The sequence below is a fragment of the Mercenaria mercenaria genome, chromosome 3 (assembly GCF_021730395.1).
Source record: "Mercenaria mercenaria strain notata chromosome 3, MADL_Memer_1, whole genome shotgun sequence".
Lineage (NCBI taxonomy): Eukaryota > Metazoa > Mollusca > Bivalvia > Venerida > Veneridae > Mercenaria > Mercenaria mercenaria.
In genome coordinates this window covers 63,199,886-63,218,931 of record NC_069363.1, presented here as the reverse complement: position 1 = coordinate 63,218,931, position 19,046 = coordinate 63,199,886, and the positions used below count along the sequence as shown (strand labels likewise).

At 34.2% G+C, this 19,046-nt stretch overlaps 1 protein-coding gene across 3 annotated transcripts in view; it reads right to left on the bottom strand.

Annotated features, from left to right (window-relative positions):
• The window catches only part of LOC123525714 (otoferlin-like), a 124,679-nt gene that overhangs the window by 15,718 nt on the left and 89,915 nt on the right, over nt 1–19,046 (bottom strand). For all 3 annotated transcript variants that reach the window (XM_053538726.1, XM_053538728.1, XM_053538727.1), the window contains 4 exons: nt 11,199–11,359; nt 5,845–5,987; nt 5,061–5,149; nt 727–873 (listed from right to left, as the gene is read on the bottom strand). In XM_053538726.1, the coding sequence (XP_053394701.1) occupies nt 727–873; nt 5,061–5,149; nt 5,845–5,987; nt 11,199–11,359 (540 nt within the window). The remainder of the gene's footprint in view (nt 1–726; nt 874–5,060; nt 5,150–5,844; nt 5,988–11,198; nt 11,360–19,046) is intronic.

Here is a 19,046-nt window from a genome sequence, read left to right as displayed (position 1 = left end):
TTGATTCTTGCATTTGTAAATAAATACCATGTTCGGCTAAAAGTTCATTTACAACAGCTCCATTATTTCATGTTCTATAGTTTTTCTGCACATAAAATCACTATAATCCCTCGTAAAATATGGGCAAAAATAATAAGAATTCTCTTTAGACTTAATGTTGGTTCTGGTAAAGGCTGCTTGTATCATATATCGGAATTCTGAATGAACAAATTAATTTTAGGCCATCGTAATTATTCCACTTGCTTTGTATCTAAATTGTCAAGCGGAAAATCAATTTATCTATTCTCATCAGAGGATTCCCAAATAATGCATACGGTTATCAAGTTTCGCAGGAGGGTATTTCACCCAACTATATTATATATGAAGGTCAGGTAGTATGCTTAGCTCCCAGAAAAAATAATTTCTGTACAATGCCTCAAAACACATGAAATTGTTAATTTTAGTTCTAAATACAGTTTGCAACTAAGAATCAGTATAGACAAGTTGCCAAAGGCCAGGTTTGGTGAAAAAGCGAAATATGTATTCTCAGAAAAGGTTTTATTCAATGATTAAAGCAGTAGTTCTGGAGTTTCCCATGGGCAGTTTGATTATGTATCAAGCTGTCTTAAAATAAATACAGCTGAACCTGTCTTAGCTGCCACCTGTATTAAGCAGACACTTGGCAGTTGGCCAGATAAATGATTTTCTGTTCCCAGGTTTGACTGTAGGTCAAGTAAAAGGTATAACCTGTAATGTATGTCTGTAGACTGCATGTCCTCTTGCCCTTTGATCCAGCCCTTAACATATATGTCTGACATCTTTTCACCCGTGAAAAATGCATCATCTTCCAGTACAACATCATCAGTGTTCCATATAATGCAGCGTAACTCATAGCTGTAAAGAAAAATTGCAACATGTTGTTACAGACAACCTTCAATCGTCAAACTTTCTGATTAAACTTTAGCCTGCTGGCGGCAACTGGTTGGGTCTTCACGACCAGTGCAGATCAAGATCTCTGTTTTGGGCTGCATCTTTGCTCAGAACAAAACAGAGGCACATGGAAAAGGACAGTGAACAAGAGCTGTCCGTAAGACAGCATGCTCGACTTTTCTCAGTGCTTGACTCTGAATTAGAGCTTTGCCAGTAAAAAAAAAAAATCCAAGTTATAAAGGGACATAACCCTGTCAAAATTCAAATCAGAGTTATAGGAATTGTGTCTCCTGGTGTAGACTTTGATAGTAAATAACTGTTTTGAGTTTCAAGTCAAAAGCTTTAATAGTAACAGAGATATTTGACTTTATAAAAAAAAAATACACAAAAAATCTAAATTAAAAAGGGGTATAATTCTGTCAAAATTCAAATCAGAGTTATGGAGATTGTTTCTCCTGGTGTAGACTTTGATGGTAAACAAGTATTTTAAGTTTCAAGTCAAAAGCTTTGATAGTAACAGAGATATCTGACTTTATCAAAAACTTTAACAAAAAATTCTAAGTTAAAAAGGGACATAATTCTGTCAAAATTCAAACCAGAGTTAGGTGAATTGTGTCTCCTGGTGTAGATTTTGATAGTAAATAACTATTTAGAGTTTCAAGTCAAAAGCTTTAATAGTAACCAAGATATTTGACTTTATCAAAAAATTTAGCAAAAATTCAAAGTTAAAAAGGGGCATAATTCTGTCAAAATTCAATCAGAGTTACGGGGATTGTTTCTCCTGGTGTAGACTGTGATGGTAAATAAGTACTTTGAGTTTCAAGTCAAAAGCTTTGATAGTAACAGAGATATTTGACTTTATCAAAAACTTTAACCAAAAATTCTAAGTTAGAAAGGGGCATAATTCTGTCAAAATTCAAATCAGAGTTATGGGGATTGTTTCTCCTGTTGTAGACTGTGATAGTAAAGAACTATTTTAAGTTTCAAGTCAATAGCTTTGATAGTAAGAGAGATATTTGACTTTATCAAAAACTTTAACCAACGGCGATGCTGACGCCGGGGCGAGTACAATAGCTCTACTTTTTCTTCGAAAAGTCGAGCTAAAAATAACAACATGGCAGAGGTAAAATTGAAGGACTATATCATCTTGTAAAGTTAACTTAATATCACTTCAACTTTCCACAACATTCAGTCATGTGACCTTTCATAAGTCACTCACAATCTTAAAGGTAGTATACCTTAACATTTGTATGTGGGCATGCCCAACCGGAAGCTAAAGTGACGATTTATGACAACGTTTAAGGACAAACTAAATGTGTTTGTATATTTATTCTTCTGAAAAAAATATCATTAACCTTCTCTGATCTGATGCTTAATGGTTTGATAATGCTGAAATAAAGAATAAATTACAGGAGAAAGGCTACAAAACATTGTTGCCTTAAAATGACCTCAATGACGTCATAACATTACAATCATGTCAATTACCAAGCAAAATGAATAGCTTTTATCTTGAAAGTAGTAATTTTGAGCATTTTTTTTCTTTGAACTATTTTTAAACAGCCAATATTTGCTGAAATATTTTTTCACAAGTCTTTCATTTTGAATCATGTTCAATGTTTTGCGGCTTTTATGTAGTTATATTTAAATGTTATGTGGAATGCAATGGATGATGGTACCTGATGTTATTGGGAATATAATTGGGTGAAAGGTTACTTATTACGGCCATTTTCAAATTAAACTTATGAGCTTTGATTAGTAATACCTATTTTTCCATTTCCACTTTCAATTTGGTACTTATATACTTGATCTATACTCTAAAATAGTTCAAATTTCAGTAGAAAACAGCGATTCCTTGAATTAAGTAAATGTTACCATGGAAACGAATCCTGTAACCTATGTATCTAAATGTAAATTTTAATGGCGTTGACACTGGTCTATTTAAGAACACAGCTTCAGCTTTTTATTTGTACTTAAACTCTACCCATGAGAATAATAATTGCAAGCACAATTGTTTTTCCATAAAAACGTCAGATGACAGGTACTGCTGAAAGTATTTTAACCTTTGGAAATTGTTTAAATAAATGCATATAACACGAACATATTACTTACTTTTGAAATAAAATGATTTGAAGCTACATTAAACGAGAAAGACAATTATATTTAATATTTTTCTAAGAAATTACGATAAAAAGCAAGATATAAGATATTTTAAACATCTCTATTGCCATGACTATTGTAAAAGTTAAGATAAATAGGGTACAGTGTAGTATTCTGCTAACAATATTACCCTAATATTCCATGTTGGTCACTAACAGAATGGCACTGAAGCTGTCAAAGAACCCGTTATCATACATACTGTGAAATCATTTTTATTCGCGTAGGACGAATTTTCGTGTATTTCGCGCTAGAACCGATGCGCAAATTTAAGACCACGCTATTATCATTTTTTGATTATATTTTTCCCTTTCTAAAATTGAAAATGCGCGAATTTAAGCCAGCGCGAAACAGTCCTTCTTCACGTTTGCACGAAATTTCATGCCAGCGAATTTAAATGATTTCACAGTAGTTGTTTAAAAAAAAGAGAAAATGCATTACCACGGAAACACTAGCCCTTTACCCTGGTGACAAGGTATACTACCTCCTTAACAACAGCTGGAACAAAGGGTGCTCTCAAGTGTTTCCCATCCAGCCAAGAGGCCAGTACTGGTTTTTCCCAGTAAAGATCGCTGCGCATGTATCATTGCTATACCCAGGACAAGTTAAAGAAACAGGCTTCCTATTTGAAAAGAGACAGTCAAACTTAGCGAGACACATTTGTATCTAAACCTCTATTTCTGTTCTAAGGATTTTCTTTCATACTGTGCCTCTGGTCGGATTGCTCTGTGTCTGTTCCGATAGTGGAAGAATTCGGCACCCAGAGTGGCTGCCCTTTCTATGTAAAGCACCATTGAATGAACCAATATTTATCATTAAAAAGGTGCTATCTAAATCAGGTATAATATATCAAAAACCTATTTGGAAAAGTAACCTGCAGACTTAATGTATTGACATTTTTGATAAATTTATTTCTAAAAATCACATCTGTTTAATCTTTTTTCTGTCAGAAAATTCTTCTTTATGTTGTTCCTCGGTGTCTTTAATTTCACATCTTTGCCGTCAATAAATATCTACCTACATATTCCATGACAAGTTACTGTCTGGACACAAAGTACTCTCTCTTAAAGGAGGTACAGATAGACAGTTTCTCTTGTTTTACTGGACATTTCTGATATATTATTAAAATTATGTTGTTTTGTTCTTACATACTTGCTATAAACAGAAACTCGAGACAAAAGCTTAAGGAATCAATGAATACTAATTTGTTTTTTATGCATATTCAAGTCCATATGCTAACAGAATACAGGCAGGCGAACATAATGTTTAATATCATTTTTCTTGTTGCTAAGGACAAGAAGAAATATTCTTTCACACGACACCGACTGAATAAGAAATATATTGCAGATAGCGACAAAGTCAATGCAGATTTATGATTTTAAGAAAAACAAAAGCATAAATAATTCAATAAAGTAAAACAGATGGAGAAACTCCTAAGTGAGTTATTGTCAATTGTAAAAAAAAAGCAAAACAGTACAGAAAATTACTGCTATAACATATTTTGGATAGAAATGGTCTCTAAAAATTTACAAAAAATGCACTTTATGAAAGTGGCCCTTGAGCTAGGCTTACTGACATAATAAGAGAGTAAATTACAGAAATATTGTTTCTTGCATGGGGACAGGATTTTCCTGTGTTTTGATTGGTGCTGGAAAAACTGTCTGATGACATTAGTGTTGTGATTTATGAATGTGTAAATTCATACTCCACTGTTATATATGAAAAGAAAAGCATTTGTTTTATTTTATTTATTATTAGGGGTGATTTCATATTATGAATTGAAAAATACTGTATAGAAGAAAAAGAATCCATCACTGACTGAAGGTGCGGATGGAAATATTTTGCTTTTGGATAACTGTAAAAGTTATCCTCGAGCCAGGTACTTCACTGCTCACATTCAACCAGTGGAAGTTCTAATATCAAACTGAGTAAATTGTCTGAGATGCCATTTGATGAAGAAAATGTTATGATCCACAAGTTGTACATGGATTCCTCACCTTTTTGGCTTTCTGGGACTGATTTCCACTGCAGGGGGTGGGGCCGGCATGTCCATTGGGAACATATCTACCCACATCTCTATCTTACCCTAAAAATAAAAATATGAAAGGGTCCTTTAAAAGTAATCACTGAAAAAATTACAGAAATAAAATTACAGAAATTGCTAAAATCAACTGCTGTAACAAAAATAAGCTTGTGTTTTTTCTTGTTTGTGGATACTATGGAGTCTTCTCTAAACTTTTTAACAATTTAAAATGCTGTAAATATTCTATAAAATACAAACATGGCACAAATTGCACTTGGCTTGAATATCAAACTCTGTTACTGAAAGCCAGATGCATAAAATAAGCGCAAAAATATTAATCCGTCTCAAATTATATAATACCTTTTAAAAAATAATGTTACGATTTTGACAGCCTATAATTTAGATATTTTTAATATTTCAAGAGCAATAATTTGTACCTGAAATCTGAACTTTTTTCAGTGGTACAAGCTACAAAAGATGCAATCTGCATCCTATCCATTACAGCCTAATGCTGATGTCACCGTTGCACACAGAATGATATTGCTAACAAATACCATTCACTATCATGGCACCTCCAAATTATGTCAACTAAAAATGTTTTCTACGTCAGAATTAGGCTAGATCTGAACGCATGAAGAGTCTGGATGATGGCAGCAGCATACAAAATTACAACATGTATGATTAGAGTTAAATCAGCAGAAAATTGTATTGAAAACCATTATACCATCTAACAAAGTTGTATGAAAGTGTTTACAGACCTGCTCAATGCCTGGCTTCTCTGGATTATACAGGGGTCGTGTCTCTATGTGCTCTGGTACAAGTTTACAGCCAACTTTAGGGATCTCTTGCCAGTGGTTTAGCACAGCTAGGGCCAGATGTTCATCCATTGACTTCCTCTGACCTTTAAATTTGAAATAATTCAAATGAGTATACACAATACTGCAAAATATTTTCTCTTGAAAAATCAGCAAGTATGATTGACAGAAAATAATGCTGCTGTTGCTCCTTCCATTGCTACTGCTGCTGATGATGATGCTGATGATGGCAGTGGTGATGACTGTGCTAATAATATTGATGAATAGTAAGTTCTGAAACAATCTGCATACAAAGTAATTTCTTCAATCACCATCAGTTCAGTATAACCTTATTTTAGTACCCATCAACCTCAATTTAGTACCTTGCCCTGATTTTTTTTAACTAGATATTATAGAAGACACAGGTCTCCAATTCAGATGTAATTAACACAACATCAAAACAATAATGGTCAGTATTCAAGCATATGGTTTAACAATCAACTGAAAATTTTATTATTTCAATCTTTTCTTCAAATTACTGAGTTCTGTTGTTCAACTCAAGCATAAGACATCACATTAAATCCCCTCCATAAAACTGACAGACTGACATTAAAGTCTGGAAAAATATTCCATTAATGAAATGAACTTGGCTTTGTGGACAAAACATTCAGAAAAGCATAGAAAATTGATTATAATGTAATAAGTGGAGCAGAATTTTTCATTATATTTTGATAAAATTTGAGAGACATGTTCACACAGAGGGAGGTGATCACTGTTGTTTTAACTGTTTACACAGCGGCTAGTGAAAGCAATGATAAGGACAGTTCTGTTTTGCGGACAGATGGACTTGTAGTGAGTAGTATCTACAGCACTGCTAAACTGACTATGGTCAAGCATTAACAACCGAGAGCAATATTTTCATCAACATCATCGTCAGCAGCAGCAGCAACAACTGCAGTATCAAAAACAACATCAAGATTATCTTGATCAACAATAGAAACATCATCATCATTTTTATTGTCAACTTGAAAATGATGGGGATAGTGGGTGTAGAGGCAGTGATGATGATGATGATGATGGTGGTCGTGCTGGTGATAATGGTGGTGATGGTGATGGTGATATGATGGTCATATTTGTCATGATGATGATGATGATGATGGTGATGACGAGGCAGAAGAAGAGGATGAAATGACAAATTAATGGCATTGACAGTAACAAATAAGATGATGATGATGATGATGATATTCATCATGAGACCTTCTGTTTCTATAAAACTAGTACAATACTGTGATTTCAAAGCTTTTATCTCTTATCACAGAAGCTGACCAATATTTCAAATGAAGCATACATAGCTCTTATCTTGTGAAATATCTAAATAAAATAAATTCTGGATAATTGAGGCATTTAGACTGAAATTTGAGAAGTCTTATCTGAAGCAACTGTAGGAGGGGTACTTATTTCTCTTTATTTCCCTCACTAAACCTGTTTGTATAATAAATTAATGTGTAATTAAGTTATTCTCTGAATGTAGCATGAAAGTAATAATTTGAGAGATGTGTATTTTATTGGATTTGCATGTTGGGATGATTATCTAGTTGACTTTTACTGCTAGGCTTGTTTATAAAATGTTCAAGAAATACACATTTAACAGGCCAAGAAGAAATTCCGGTTACAATTCCAGCGATTTACGAGTGACCATTACAACCACTGTTATAGGTAATAAGCTATATATAGGTTCAAAATTCCTTATATCTTTTAATTATATAGAACCTGAAAACACTGTATATTGAAAACAGTGTATAAATTGTATGGGTGTTTCTAGTTACAATTCCAGTGCTTTATGATTGACCATTACAACCAATGTTATAGGTAACAATAAGTCATAAATAATTCTAAATTCCTGTACCTGTTTGCATTATACAGAAAACTGTACACTGAAAACACTATATGGGTGACATTAACTGATGTTGAATAGAAGAATGATCTTTAATTGTTAAAGTGTTTAAGCGCTTAATAAAAGATGAGGAAGGCTTCTTGTTTTCATTATCTTTTTTCGTTCATGTTGTCCTATTTGATCAATGATGTCTATGTTTTGAGGACCCAAGGCAAATAATTCTGGGTAATGTAATACAAATCCAGTTGTTACCAAGGACATAAAAAAAACTCATTTCAGAATGCATTATTTTTTGTGATTTTAAAATATATTGTGACCAAAGGCAAATTAAATGCAGCTATATGTTTTTTTCCATAAACACAATTCTTATATGTACATTATGTATCTTTAACTAAAATATCTTTAAAAAATGTACAAATCAAAGATTTATAAACAACAGCCTTTTGCATGCTCAAACAAATAAAAATGTAATTGAAAATTGTCTGTCAAAATAAAATGAATAAAATGCATCGTCAAAAATGGCAGTAACTACATCCATTTGTACAAACCCCTAATATTGTTACAATTCTCAAAATCAAATTTGGTCTTCAAACCCATAAAAGTTTCAATTTGTGGAAGTGCTTCCCGCATTTATTTGGACAAATGTGATGTTATTGCCATAGTTAAAATCATTTTTAGGGTGTGTGAAATACATAAAGTTTGAGAAAATTCTATTAGCCGCATTTAAAAATCTCAACAGTAATTTCGGAATCATTCAATGAAATTTGCTTTCCTAAAATTAAATTCTACAAAGTTGTTAAAGGCAGAGTTGAATTATTTGTTAGTAGGTACCATAAATTGCTTGAAATAGCGAAACAAAAGAGGATTTAATTGGTGAGATAAGATTTATCTGCATGTTAAAATAATACAAAACTTTCTGATGCTGAGGTTAGCTCCGATTTTTTCATCTACAGTGAAAGATTTGATTAAACCTTGATTTTTCAAAATACAGTTGAACTTCATTAGCTCAAGTTCGACGGGACAAGCAAAATTTGTTTGAGTTATCGGTAGTTCAATCCATTGAAAAATATCTATTATATAGATATTTTTGACAGGACCTGACTTTGAGTTTGAGCGAAGGGTGGCAAACAAATTATCTGCGTTTGAGAGAATGATGTTTGACTGTATACTAAATATATTTGGCAGAAAAAAAAGATAGGGTCATGTGCTTCATTTTTCTGCTAGCCCGACTTGAGAAAATTTGGACCCCGTGTAAATAGTCTACAAGAAAATCACAATTTTGATGACATTTTCGCAAAAAGAAATAATTCTGCAATGCAGATTCTAAAACAATTTTTCACAACTGTTAAATGGCATATTGTCTATCACAAGGGCAAATAAAATGTAGAGGTCTTTCTGCTTGAAATAGCTGCCCATTACTCAAGAGATTTGAAAATTTCAACCACTCCAAATTATTTCAAATGTCATTATCTTTGTCATTTTTTTATCTTTAGAAAGAGAGTATATAAATGCTGTGTCCAGGTTTTATTCTATGTTTTATCCTGATAAATGATGCTACATCACGATTTCCATTTCATCACATTTTGTTGACTATTGATTTCAATTATTTCAAAATGTATAAAATTCCTCTTGTTGTCACACATCCAGTATTGTCTTAATATACAGTCAAACTTCGTTCATTTGAGCTCACAGGTGCTCGTAACTAAATCCTTTTAATGTCCTATAGTCCTATGTTTGTATATACGTACATAGGACTATAGGACATTAAAAAGGATTTAGTTACTAGCACCTGTGCTCGAACTCAGATAATTCATACACCACTCTTCACACAAACTCAAGTTTGTCAGGTCCCGTCAAAATATCTATATAACATATATTTTTTTGATGGCTCGAACTACCGATAACTAGAACAAATTTTGTTTGTCCCGTCAAGTTCGAGCCAATGAAGTTAGACTGTATAAGATAGTCAAAGTTCTAAATTCATAAAAATAGATTTTCAAAAACATGAATTTTTCTGAAAAATATTTCTTCAGATTCCAGTGAGAATTTTCAGAATATTTTGTCTTCCTTTCTTTATGACAGATGGACAGTTGTCTTTTGGCAGGAATCCTCCCCGATATTTTTATTATCATTCCTGAACAGGTTATCAGTATCACTGATAAAAGAGCAATTTGTTCTTGTATATTTATACAGCATGGCTACTGGTTGATTAAACAGAATCTACTCTAGCAAAAATGCCTTTGATATCAGGATGCTATGTCTGACCAAATGACAAGCATTGAAAAGAAAGAAAATAGTTCAATAATGGATAAACAGAATTCAGTGTCAAATTTTTAATTAACAATCTCTGCCAGATCTATAATGAGTTAATAAAGAGCCACTTTACAATCAGCAATTGTTTAAACTTTACCCTGCTAAATTTCTAAAATGGACTGGTCAGTCATTCAATTTGGGCAGTACCATTTATTATTAAGAGGGGTGTTCACTGAAAATTTACTTACTGAACAGCAAACAGTGCAGACCAAGCAGACAGATGTGCAGGTTGATCTTGGTCTGCACTGGTCGCAAAGGCATAATCACTTGCTGCCAACAGAATAAAGGTTAAACTTTTATCTTTGAGACAGGAATATTTAATTCTAGCAGAGATGTAAGCAGTCCATGGCTGAGCTAGAAATCCCTCCACTAAGGAAATATATTACAATCTGAAATTTGTTAAAATTCAAAAAAATTTTGACTGAATGTTTTAATTTATACTAATTTGTTTTTGTTTGATTGTCATGAAAGCTTCAAATTTATCTGAACCACTCTCGAGTCCACTTCCTGGAAAAAACCAGGAACCCATGACCCCCTGGTTGAGCAGTCAACACCTTAACCACTAGACCATCACCGTAACCCTTGATAACAAAATATTAGTGCATTTTATTGTATTATTTACTGTAGAATGATTGATCACATTGTTACTGCAAACTTGAGATGTAATAAACCTTTAGCCTGCTGGTGGCATGTGGTTTTGCCTTTGCGGCAAGTGCAGACCAAGATCAGCCTGCACGTCCGCTTTCAGTGAACACCCCTTGGAATCATAAATTGTACTACCTTAACTGAATGATGGACCAGTCCATTCTAGAAATTTAGCAGGGTAAAGGTTAGAATATATGACTACTACTTGCATGCTCAATGTTGATAAATGTATTAAATTACCAAATGTTGCAGAAAAAATGAACAAGTAACAAAATGGCCGACACCACTGCTTATACAAGTCTCAGTAACAGGGTCTGCATGGAAACTATCCAACTTGAACGCAGGAAGATAACGGTACTACCACAGTAGCTGCCTCTACCTGAAACTACGCTTGTACAGACACAACTGGTCCTCTCAACACATCATTAGAGACAAGTCTAAAATAAAATACTGTAAATCCTATTACCATCTTCATCTTCCAGGTCCTCAATAGGGGCTGTAAATATTCTGTTCTCAACTCGAACCTTCCCTGGCTGATAATGAGGTCCATCCACCTTACCATCCTTGCATAGTTTTGATAGAATCTGAGTTGGTTTTACAGGATCGCGCCAGGCATTGTACCCTGACCTGAAGTTACAGTAATTTCTTAAATATGAAAACCAATGTGATAAATTCAATGGCAAAACACATTCATGATATTCATACTGACTCAGATATTCATGCAAAAAGTAATTCAGCAGTAATCTTGAAGCAAAACACTGTTTATATATGATATTTTATTTATCATATCAACACCAGTTCATACAACAGGTACATTTCTTCATATGAATAAACATTAGCTCCTGTAATTATTAGGCTCAGTTCTTCACATTAACACACCTAAGCTCATGTAATTTGCACATTTCTTCACATCAATAAACCTTATTAAGCAAACATAATTGGCACATTTCCTCACTAAAAACAAACCTAAGCTTATATAATTGGCACATTTCTTCATATCAGTATACTGTGAAATCATTAATATTCGTTGGGGACTAATTTTCGTGGATTTCGTGGTTGAGTCAATCCTCAAAATTTAATCTGAACAAACAAGTAAAATTCTCATTCATTTTATGTTCAAAATTTGACATCCACAAATTCATATCTCCACGAAATTGCCGTTTTGACCAAAACCATGGAATTTCATGCCCATGAAATTAAATGACTTTACAGTACCTAAGCTCACATAATTGGCACATTTCTTCACATCAATAAACCTAAGTTCATATAATTGGTACATTTCTTCACATCAATAAACCTTAGCTCATATAATTGGTACATTTCTTCACATCAATAAACCTTAGCTCATATAATTGGCCGTTCTTCACATCAGTAAACTTAAGCTCATATAATTGGCCGTTCTTCACATCAGTAAACTTAAGCTCATATAATTGGCCGTTCTTCACATCAGTAAACTTAAGCTCATATAATTGGCCGTTCTTCACATCAGTAAACTTAAGCTCATATAACTGGCACAGTTCTTAAAACCAATAACATATTAACTTCATATTATAAGCACAGTTCTTCATATCAGTAAACATAAGCTGGTATATCAATATATATACCGTAAGCTCATATAATTAGCACATTTACTGATATCAATAAATGTATGTTCAGATATCTGGCACATTTCTTCATAACAAAATAATATAAGCTCATACAATTAGCACATTTCTTGATATCAGTAAACATAAGCTCATATGGTAGGTATAAGTCTTCATATCAATTAACATAGCAAACGTAACTGGCATATTTCTTGATATCAATAAACATAAGGTTACATAACAGCAAATTCTTTGATATAAGAGCTGATTCTTGTAAAAAAATCTGAATTAACTGTGTGGTATGCATAAATGTACAGACTCAAAGTCAGATATTCACATACAGCAATAAACCCTGATTTCAGAAATTCATCTCTTAATGTGTCATGTTTGCATCAAAATTGTAAACCCGAGACCCACCGTCCATTACTCTACAACTTAAAGTAAGTTTATTCACGGAAATTTTCAGGAAGGCACACTTGACCAGTTTGACCCACTGCCAATTATAGATGGGAAGAATGTAGTGTTCATTTCAACAACTAATGGCTTTTAACATATCACTTTCACTCTTTAACAGTTGGCCACTTGCTCAGTAGCGGATGTGGCCAAAAGCCCTCTGGCTGCAAATAATCAGGTCAAGAAAGTCCATCTATTTCTTAGACGCACCAAGCTTTCACATATCTTTTCTGCTGTGTCCATAGCACTTATATACAGATTTATCTAATGGTTTTATTTCCATATTCATTGCCTATTATATACAGTATGATGGGTAAAGTATTATCACCTTCAAAATTATATGCTTAAATTGGTACTGTTTCCAGCAGTATTGGCCTAGACTGGATGCTGGGGAGGTAAATATGACACCTGTCGTGGGCTCGGCTGGAAATAAGTTGTTCCATCCATTCCAGGTAGGGACTTTCCTCGACTACCCACGTTAAAACGAGAAACTTTACCTTTACCTTTATCATCACACTGAAGGGCACATAGACGTACTTAGTTAATTGGCTTTAAAGGTTTTATTATAATCATTTTAATGATAATTGTCTATGCTCATTCTTTATTTTGTATATAAATCCATCTTTGCACATTCTTTCTTTTTTTTTTAAATAAATTCATCTTTGCACTTTCCTACATGTATAAATTCATCTTTGCCCACTCTTTCTTTCATACATAAATTCACCTTTCACCTTTTCACATATAAATTTGCAAATTCTTTCTTTTATTTTATATAAATTGATTTTTCCACATCCTCCCTTTCATCTTTTCCCATTCAATCTTTTATATATGAATTGATCTTTGCCCATTTTTTCTTTTATATATACATTCATTTTTATGAATTCTTTCTTTTACATATAAGATTTATCTTTGTACTTCCTTTTATATATAAATTCATCTTTGTACATTCTACTTTTACATGCAAATTCTATGACCTGTCTGTCTTACATAATGTTATTACATTGTATAAATATTATTCAAAGAACAGCAGCATAACAAAACACTGACACGACATGTTATCAACACAACTGAATATGGACACGACAGAACATTGACACAATAGAACATGGACCCGACTACATACCAAAAGACAGTTGGTCGAAATGTCATGTCAACCTCCTGTTGCAGACTAAATGAAGTTGTTGACGGATTATTCAATGTCATTAAAATTCAGATCATCTTAAAAGATTATGTAGGATAAACCAGTTCAACTCTCAGTAACTTTTCCAAAACCTTTGTGGTGTTTGTCCATATTCAGTCAATGTTTTTTCTATGTTTGGTCATACAGATGTTCTGTCGTGTTGCTTGAGTGTCTGGTTGATGTTCCGTCATGTCAATAAAATGCCTGTGTAGATGTTCTGTTGTGTCGTTTGAGTGTCTGGCTGATGTTCCGTCATGTCAATAAAATGCCTTTGTAGATGTTCTGTCGTGTCGCTTGAGTGTCTGGCTGATGTTCCGTCATGTCAATAAAATGCCTTTGTAGATGTTCTGTCGTGTCGTTTGAGTGTCTGGCTGATGTTCCGTCATGTCAATAAAATGCCTTTGTAGATGTTCTGTCGTGTCGCTTGAGTGTCTGGCTGATGTTCCGTCATGTCAATAAAATGCCTGTATAGATGTTCTGTCGTGTCGCTTGAGTGTCTGGCTGATGTTCCGTCATGTCAATAAAATGCCTGTGTAGATGTTTTGTTTACTGACAGTTTGTCAAAAACCCTTAAAGAACATGATCTGCACTGTTTGCCATTCAGTCAGTATCTAATTTGGTAAACACCCCTTTAAACAGTTGATGTTGAAAGATGGACAAGTTCATTACAGAGATTTAGCAGGGTAAGGGTTAACACATCCGTATTAACACATCTGAGCATGTCTCTAAACTGTTTTTTTGTACAAGTAGCATGTGTAAATGTTGAGTTCTGCTCAACCCGAGGCTAGAGGGCGTGGATGGTAGCATGCATTTCCACTACCATCCATGAACAGGCTCAATCAAACCGAGCCTGCAACATTGTCCTTTTTGTCATGCTGAGCGACTTGTGGCATTTCCACTTTGTCTATTTTAAAGAGGAAGGTTTCCTGGAACTCTAAATACACCTTAGTCCCTGCCTCTCAATTTATAAATCTAGTTTGACAGGTAGTATGGCAGCCATGTACTGATGGGACAAGTCAGAGCTTGGGTGTAAAATGATATTACTTCCAGTCAGTCAGTAAATAATTGATGAATTTGTCATATCATAAGAGTATGAATATTTCAAAATCATAATTAATCTTAAAAAACCTATGTCCGCTTTCCATCATTTATGAAGAAGTCTGATGGTAAGCAATATTTCATAATAAAATGAGCATTTATTCCAACGAAAAAAAACACAATTATGAACTGTTCTCAGGGGCGATATGAATGTTTATGAAAGGCCTGAATCAATATGGGTGTCTCTTAAAACAATTATCACCTTATTAATATTTTCTGGTTGTAATTCTTCAAAGGGAAGTAACTCATTCCCATCTCGATCAAAACGCAATTCCTCATATGTCAGCTGCTAATTAGACGTTTATTTGTATATTAACAATACATAAAAACTGTTGCTCATAAATTAATAACATACTAGCAGAAGGCATTGCAACAGGGTCTGGTAACTGAAGACTTTTTTGCATCAACTATGACACATTCTATCATTTATTACACTTGTCTAATGTTTGGGGCTACTGTCTGCCAGCAGAATTATTAAACAGAACTGAAGAAAAAAATTTACAACAGAACCAATGGAAGACGAGGTGACAACACATAACACACTGGGAAATTTGAACGATCTATTTATTTTTGAAGAAAAAAATGTCTGGAAAGCTTGCATGTATGGCTCATGTGAAAACATACAAAGACAAGTTGCCAGCTGGCTTGCAGACATGGCAATAAAGGATACAAGTTATTCAGATACCCAATGTGTGCCTTTAACATTTTTCTCCGAAACATTTTATTTTTTTCTGAATTTAAAATGAATGAGGCTGCTTGGATAAAGGTTATCATAGCTTGGCAGTTTTAAAATAGTCCCAAACTCAGTATTTCATTGGTTAATTCTCAGCTCAATTTATTGAAAAATAACCAATGGCAGGACTGCAAACTTTGGACCTAGTGCTTTCAGCCTTTCATGGTGATTTTCATGAAGGTACATTCTGGTCTTAAATTTGTATATTAACTTAACTACAAAAATCTCTTTCCTCGTAAAATGGTTAAAAAATAGCAGAAGACGAGGGTTGATCCAGAATTAATGTCACTACATCTACTGCACATTCATGTATATTAATTCAATTATGATTATACAGGTAAATTTTATTTTTCTGGGATTGCTTCAAAGTTTACCACTGATGACATTCCACCACACACAAAAATACTGTTCCTTTCTTAAGCAGATAAAAGCCCCTCAGACAATCAACATCTGACATCAACATATCCAATCTAATCATATCAAATTAAAATGATGTGAAGTTGTTTTATTTTCATTAGATACATTTTATGGGATCCAATGCCATTATTTTTGGATCAACCCTCATACTTAATACATATGGATCAACCCTCATACTTTATACATGTGTGTGTGTGTTTGGGTTTAACGTCTTTTTCAACAATTTTTCAGTCATATAAACAACAGTGTCTACTTGTAGCAGTGAGCACAATGCCCAACTTTATAGTGCTGCCTCACTGGAATATCACGCCGTAGACACATTGCATGATACCCCACCCAGTCACATTATAGTGACACCGGGCTGACCAGTCCTAGCACTATCCCTTTAATGCTGAGCACCAAGCGAGGAAGCTGCTAGTACCATTTTTTACGTCTTTGGTATGAAGCGGCCCGGGATCGAACCCATAACCTCCCGCACTCAAAGCCGGCGCTCTACCCTTACAGAAGCAAGCCTCTGTGGCGTACATGCTGCGTATTTGCTGTGTATATGCCGTGAACACAGTAGTACGCCAGAGGAGTACATTTTACATACACCGCATGCCGCGTACATGCCGTGTACTATTTCGACGAGTACACAGCATGTATGCAGGAGGTCACTAGTACACTTCAAGTACGCAGCACAGACTCTGAAAATTTAAGGAGTACACTGCATGTATGCAGGAGGGACTTGTACAAGAAAATAGTACACTGCATGTACACCGCAGATACTTTGAAATTTGTGCAGTACACTTCATATACGCGGGAAAGACTTGTACAATTTCTTTTGGCATTTATACTTAGTTTTTTTTTTTATAAGTTAAAGTCTGAAGTAAACTTCATATATGCGGGAGGGACTTGTTCATTTTCTTTTGGTGTTTATACTTTGAATTTTTTTAGGTAAAGTCTGAAGTACACTTCATGCAGGAAGGATTTGTACATTTTTTTTTTTTTTTGGAAGCAAGAACTTGATTTCCGAGTAACTTTTATCTTAATAGCATAGAATAGTTCAGATTACCGGTATTCTGAACAATGAAAATTTGCTAAACTATTTGCAATGTTCATTTGTGAAGCTTACATCTTAGTGATTTCTGAGCTGCACCTTGCATGCAGTGTAAAAATATATTTTTTTCCATTTTGAATTAATCCTGGAGCTTTCTAACTTGGATAATTGAAAAGCCTTATTTGAACTTCACTGCATTACATTTTGTAATACATGAAATAATTACCAAGATAATGCCTCAACAACGCCCGAATGAGAAGAATTAATAGCTCTCACTGTTATTTGAATACTCTTAAGCAAAACACCATTCCATCATGTTTTATAAAGGCTTTAATGCTCATTATGTTAACTCATTAAGGCCCCACCAAATTAAAAAGTTGTTCATCGGATTTGCCGCTCGTATATTTTCAGAACGTTTTTGGCTAATTGCGCTTGCAATCCAAAATTTTTTGGTTCGCTACTTTTTACAGACGTAAAAGTGTATAAATGCTTATATAATTCCAGTCCTAGATTGTTCTCAGATGGATTTTAATCAAAATAAATACATACTACGCACACATCGTCTATAATAAATCATAACACTTATATTTAGTTGCATTAAAGTTGTTTCCCCTTGATGCAGTTACACCATTTTCTTCAAATGTTTACCAAATAACATGCTACAAAAATTGATTTATTTCATTGAAAAGTGGATGAAGAAAAGCATACTTATTTATTTGATAACATCAATCTACATTATTTTGGTAAGGGTAAATACTTATTGATGCATGTCACTTATCTTTTTCTGTTTTTTTCTGTCCAAATGATCAGCATTTGCATACGAAAGTTGGTGGGGTAAGGAATTTACATTATCACAGCAGTTTCGCCACAAGAGTACATAGCATGTATGCAGCAGGAGTACACAGCATGTACGCCGCAGGACTCGGGCCAGGAGTACACAGCATGTACGCCGCAGGAGTACACAGCATGTACGCCGCAGGAGTACACAGCATGTACGCCGCAGGGGTAGTACACCGCAGGCTCATTTGCATGTGAAAAGTGTATGTGCCGCGTACATGCTGCGTACTATTTCCCGCATACTAAATTCCTCCAGCGTACATCCTGTGTACTATGTAGTCCACAGCATGTACGCAGCAAGTAGTACGCGGCAGAGCTCATTTGCATGTCAAAAGTGTACTACAAATGTACTATCGGTGTATGTGCGGTGTATATCCTGCGTACTATTTAAAGCCCTTGATTTCAGTACACATCATGTACGCATCATATACGCTGTATGTACACAGCAAGAGTACGCAGCAGGCCTTTTTCTTCTGTAAGGGTACCACTGGGCTACCGAGGCGGTACTTTATACATGTGGATCAACCCGTGTACTTTATACATGTGGATCAACCCTCATACTTTATACATGTGGATCAACCCATGCACTTTATACATGTGGATCAACCCATGCACTTTATACATGTGGATCAACTCTCATACTTTATACATGTGGATCAACCCTTGCACTTTATACATGTGGATCAACCCTCATACTTTATACATATGGATCAACCGTCATTCTTTATACATGTATGCTTATAAGAAAAGTGCCACAATACTGAATACATTTTAATTAGTGTAATGACATGAATATTTTGTTGTCCCCTGTGTAAAGAACAAATTTCACTGAAATTCTACGCTTACACCATGAAAAATCAAACAAATCATTCGTAATTTCCAAATATTGCGAACAATTTCCTTTTATTTCTACGATTGTTAATGTTTTTTTCGTAAATTCTAATTTAGTGAAATATTTGTGTAAATTGCACTTC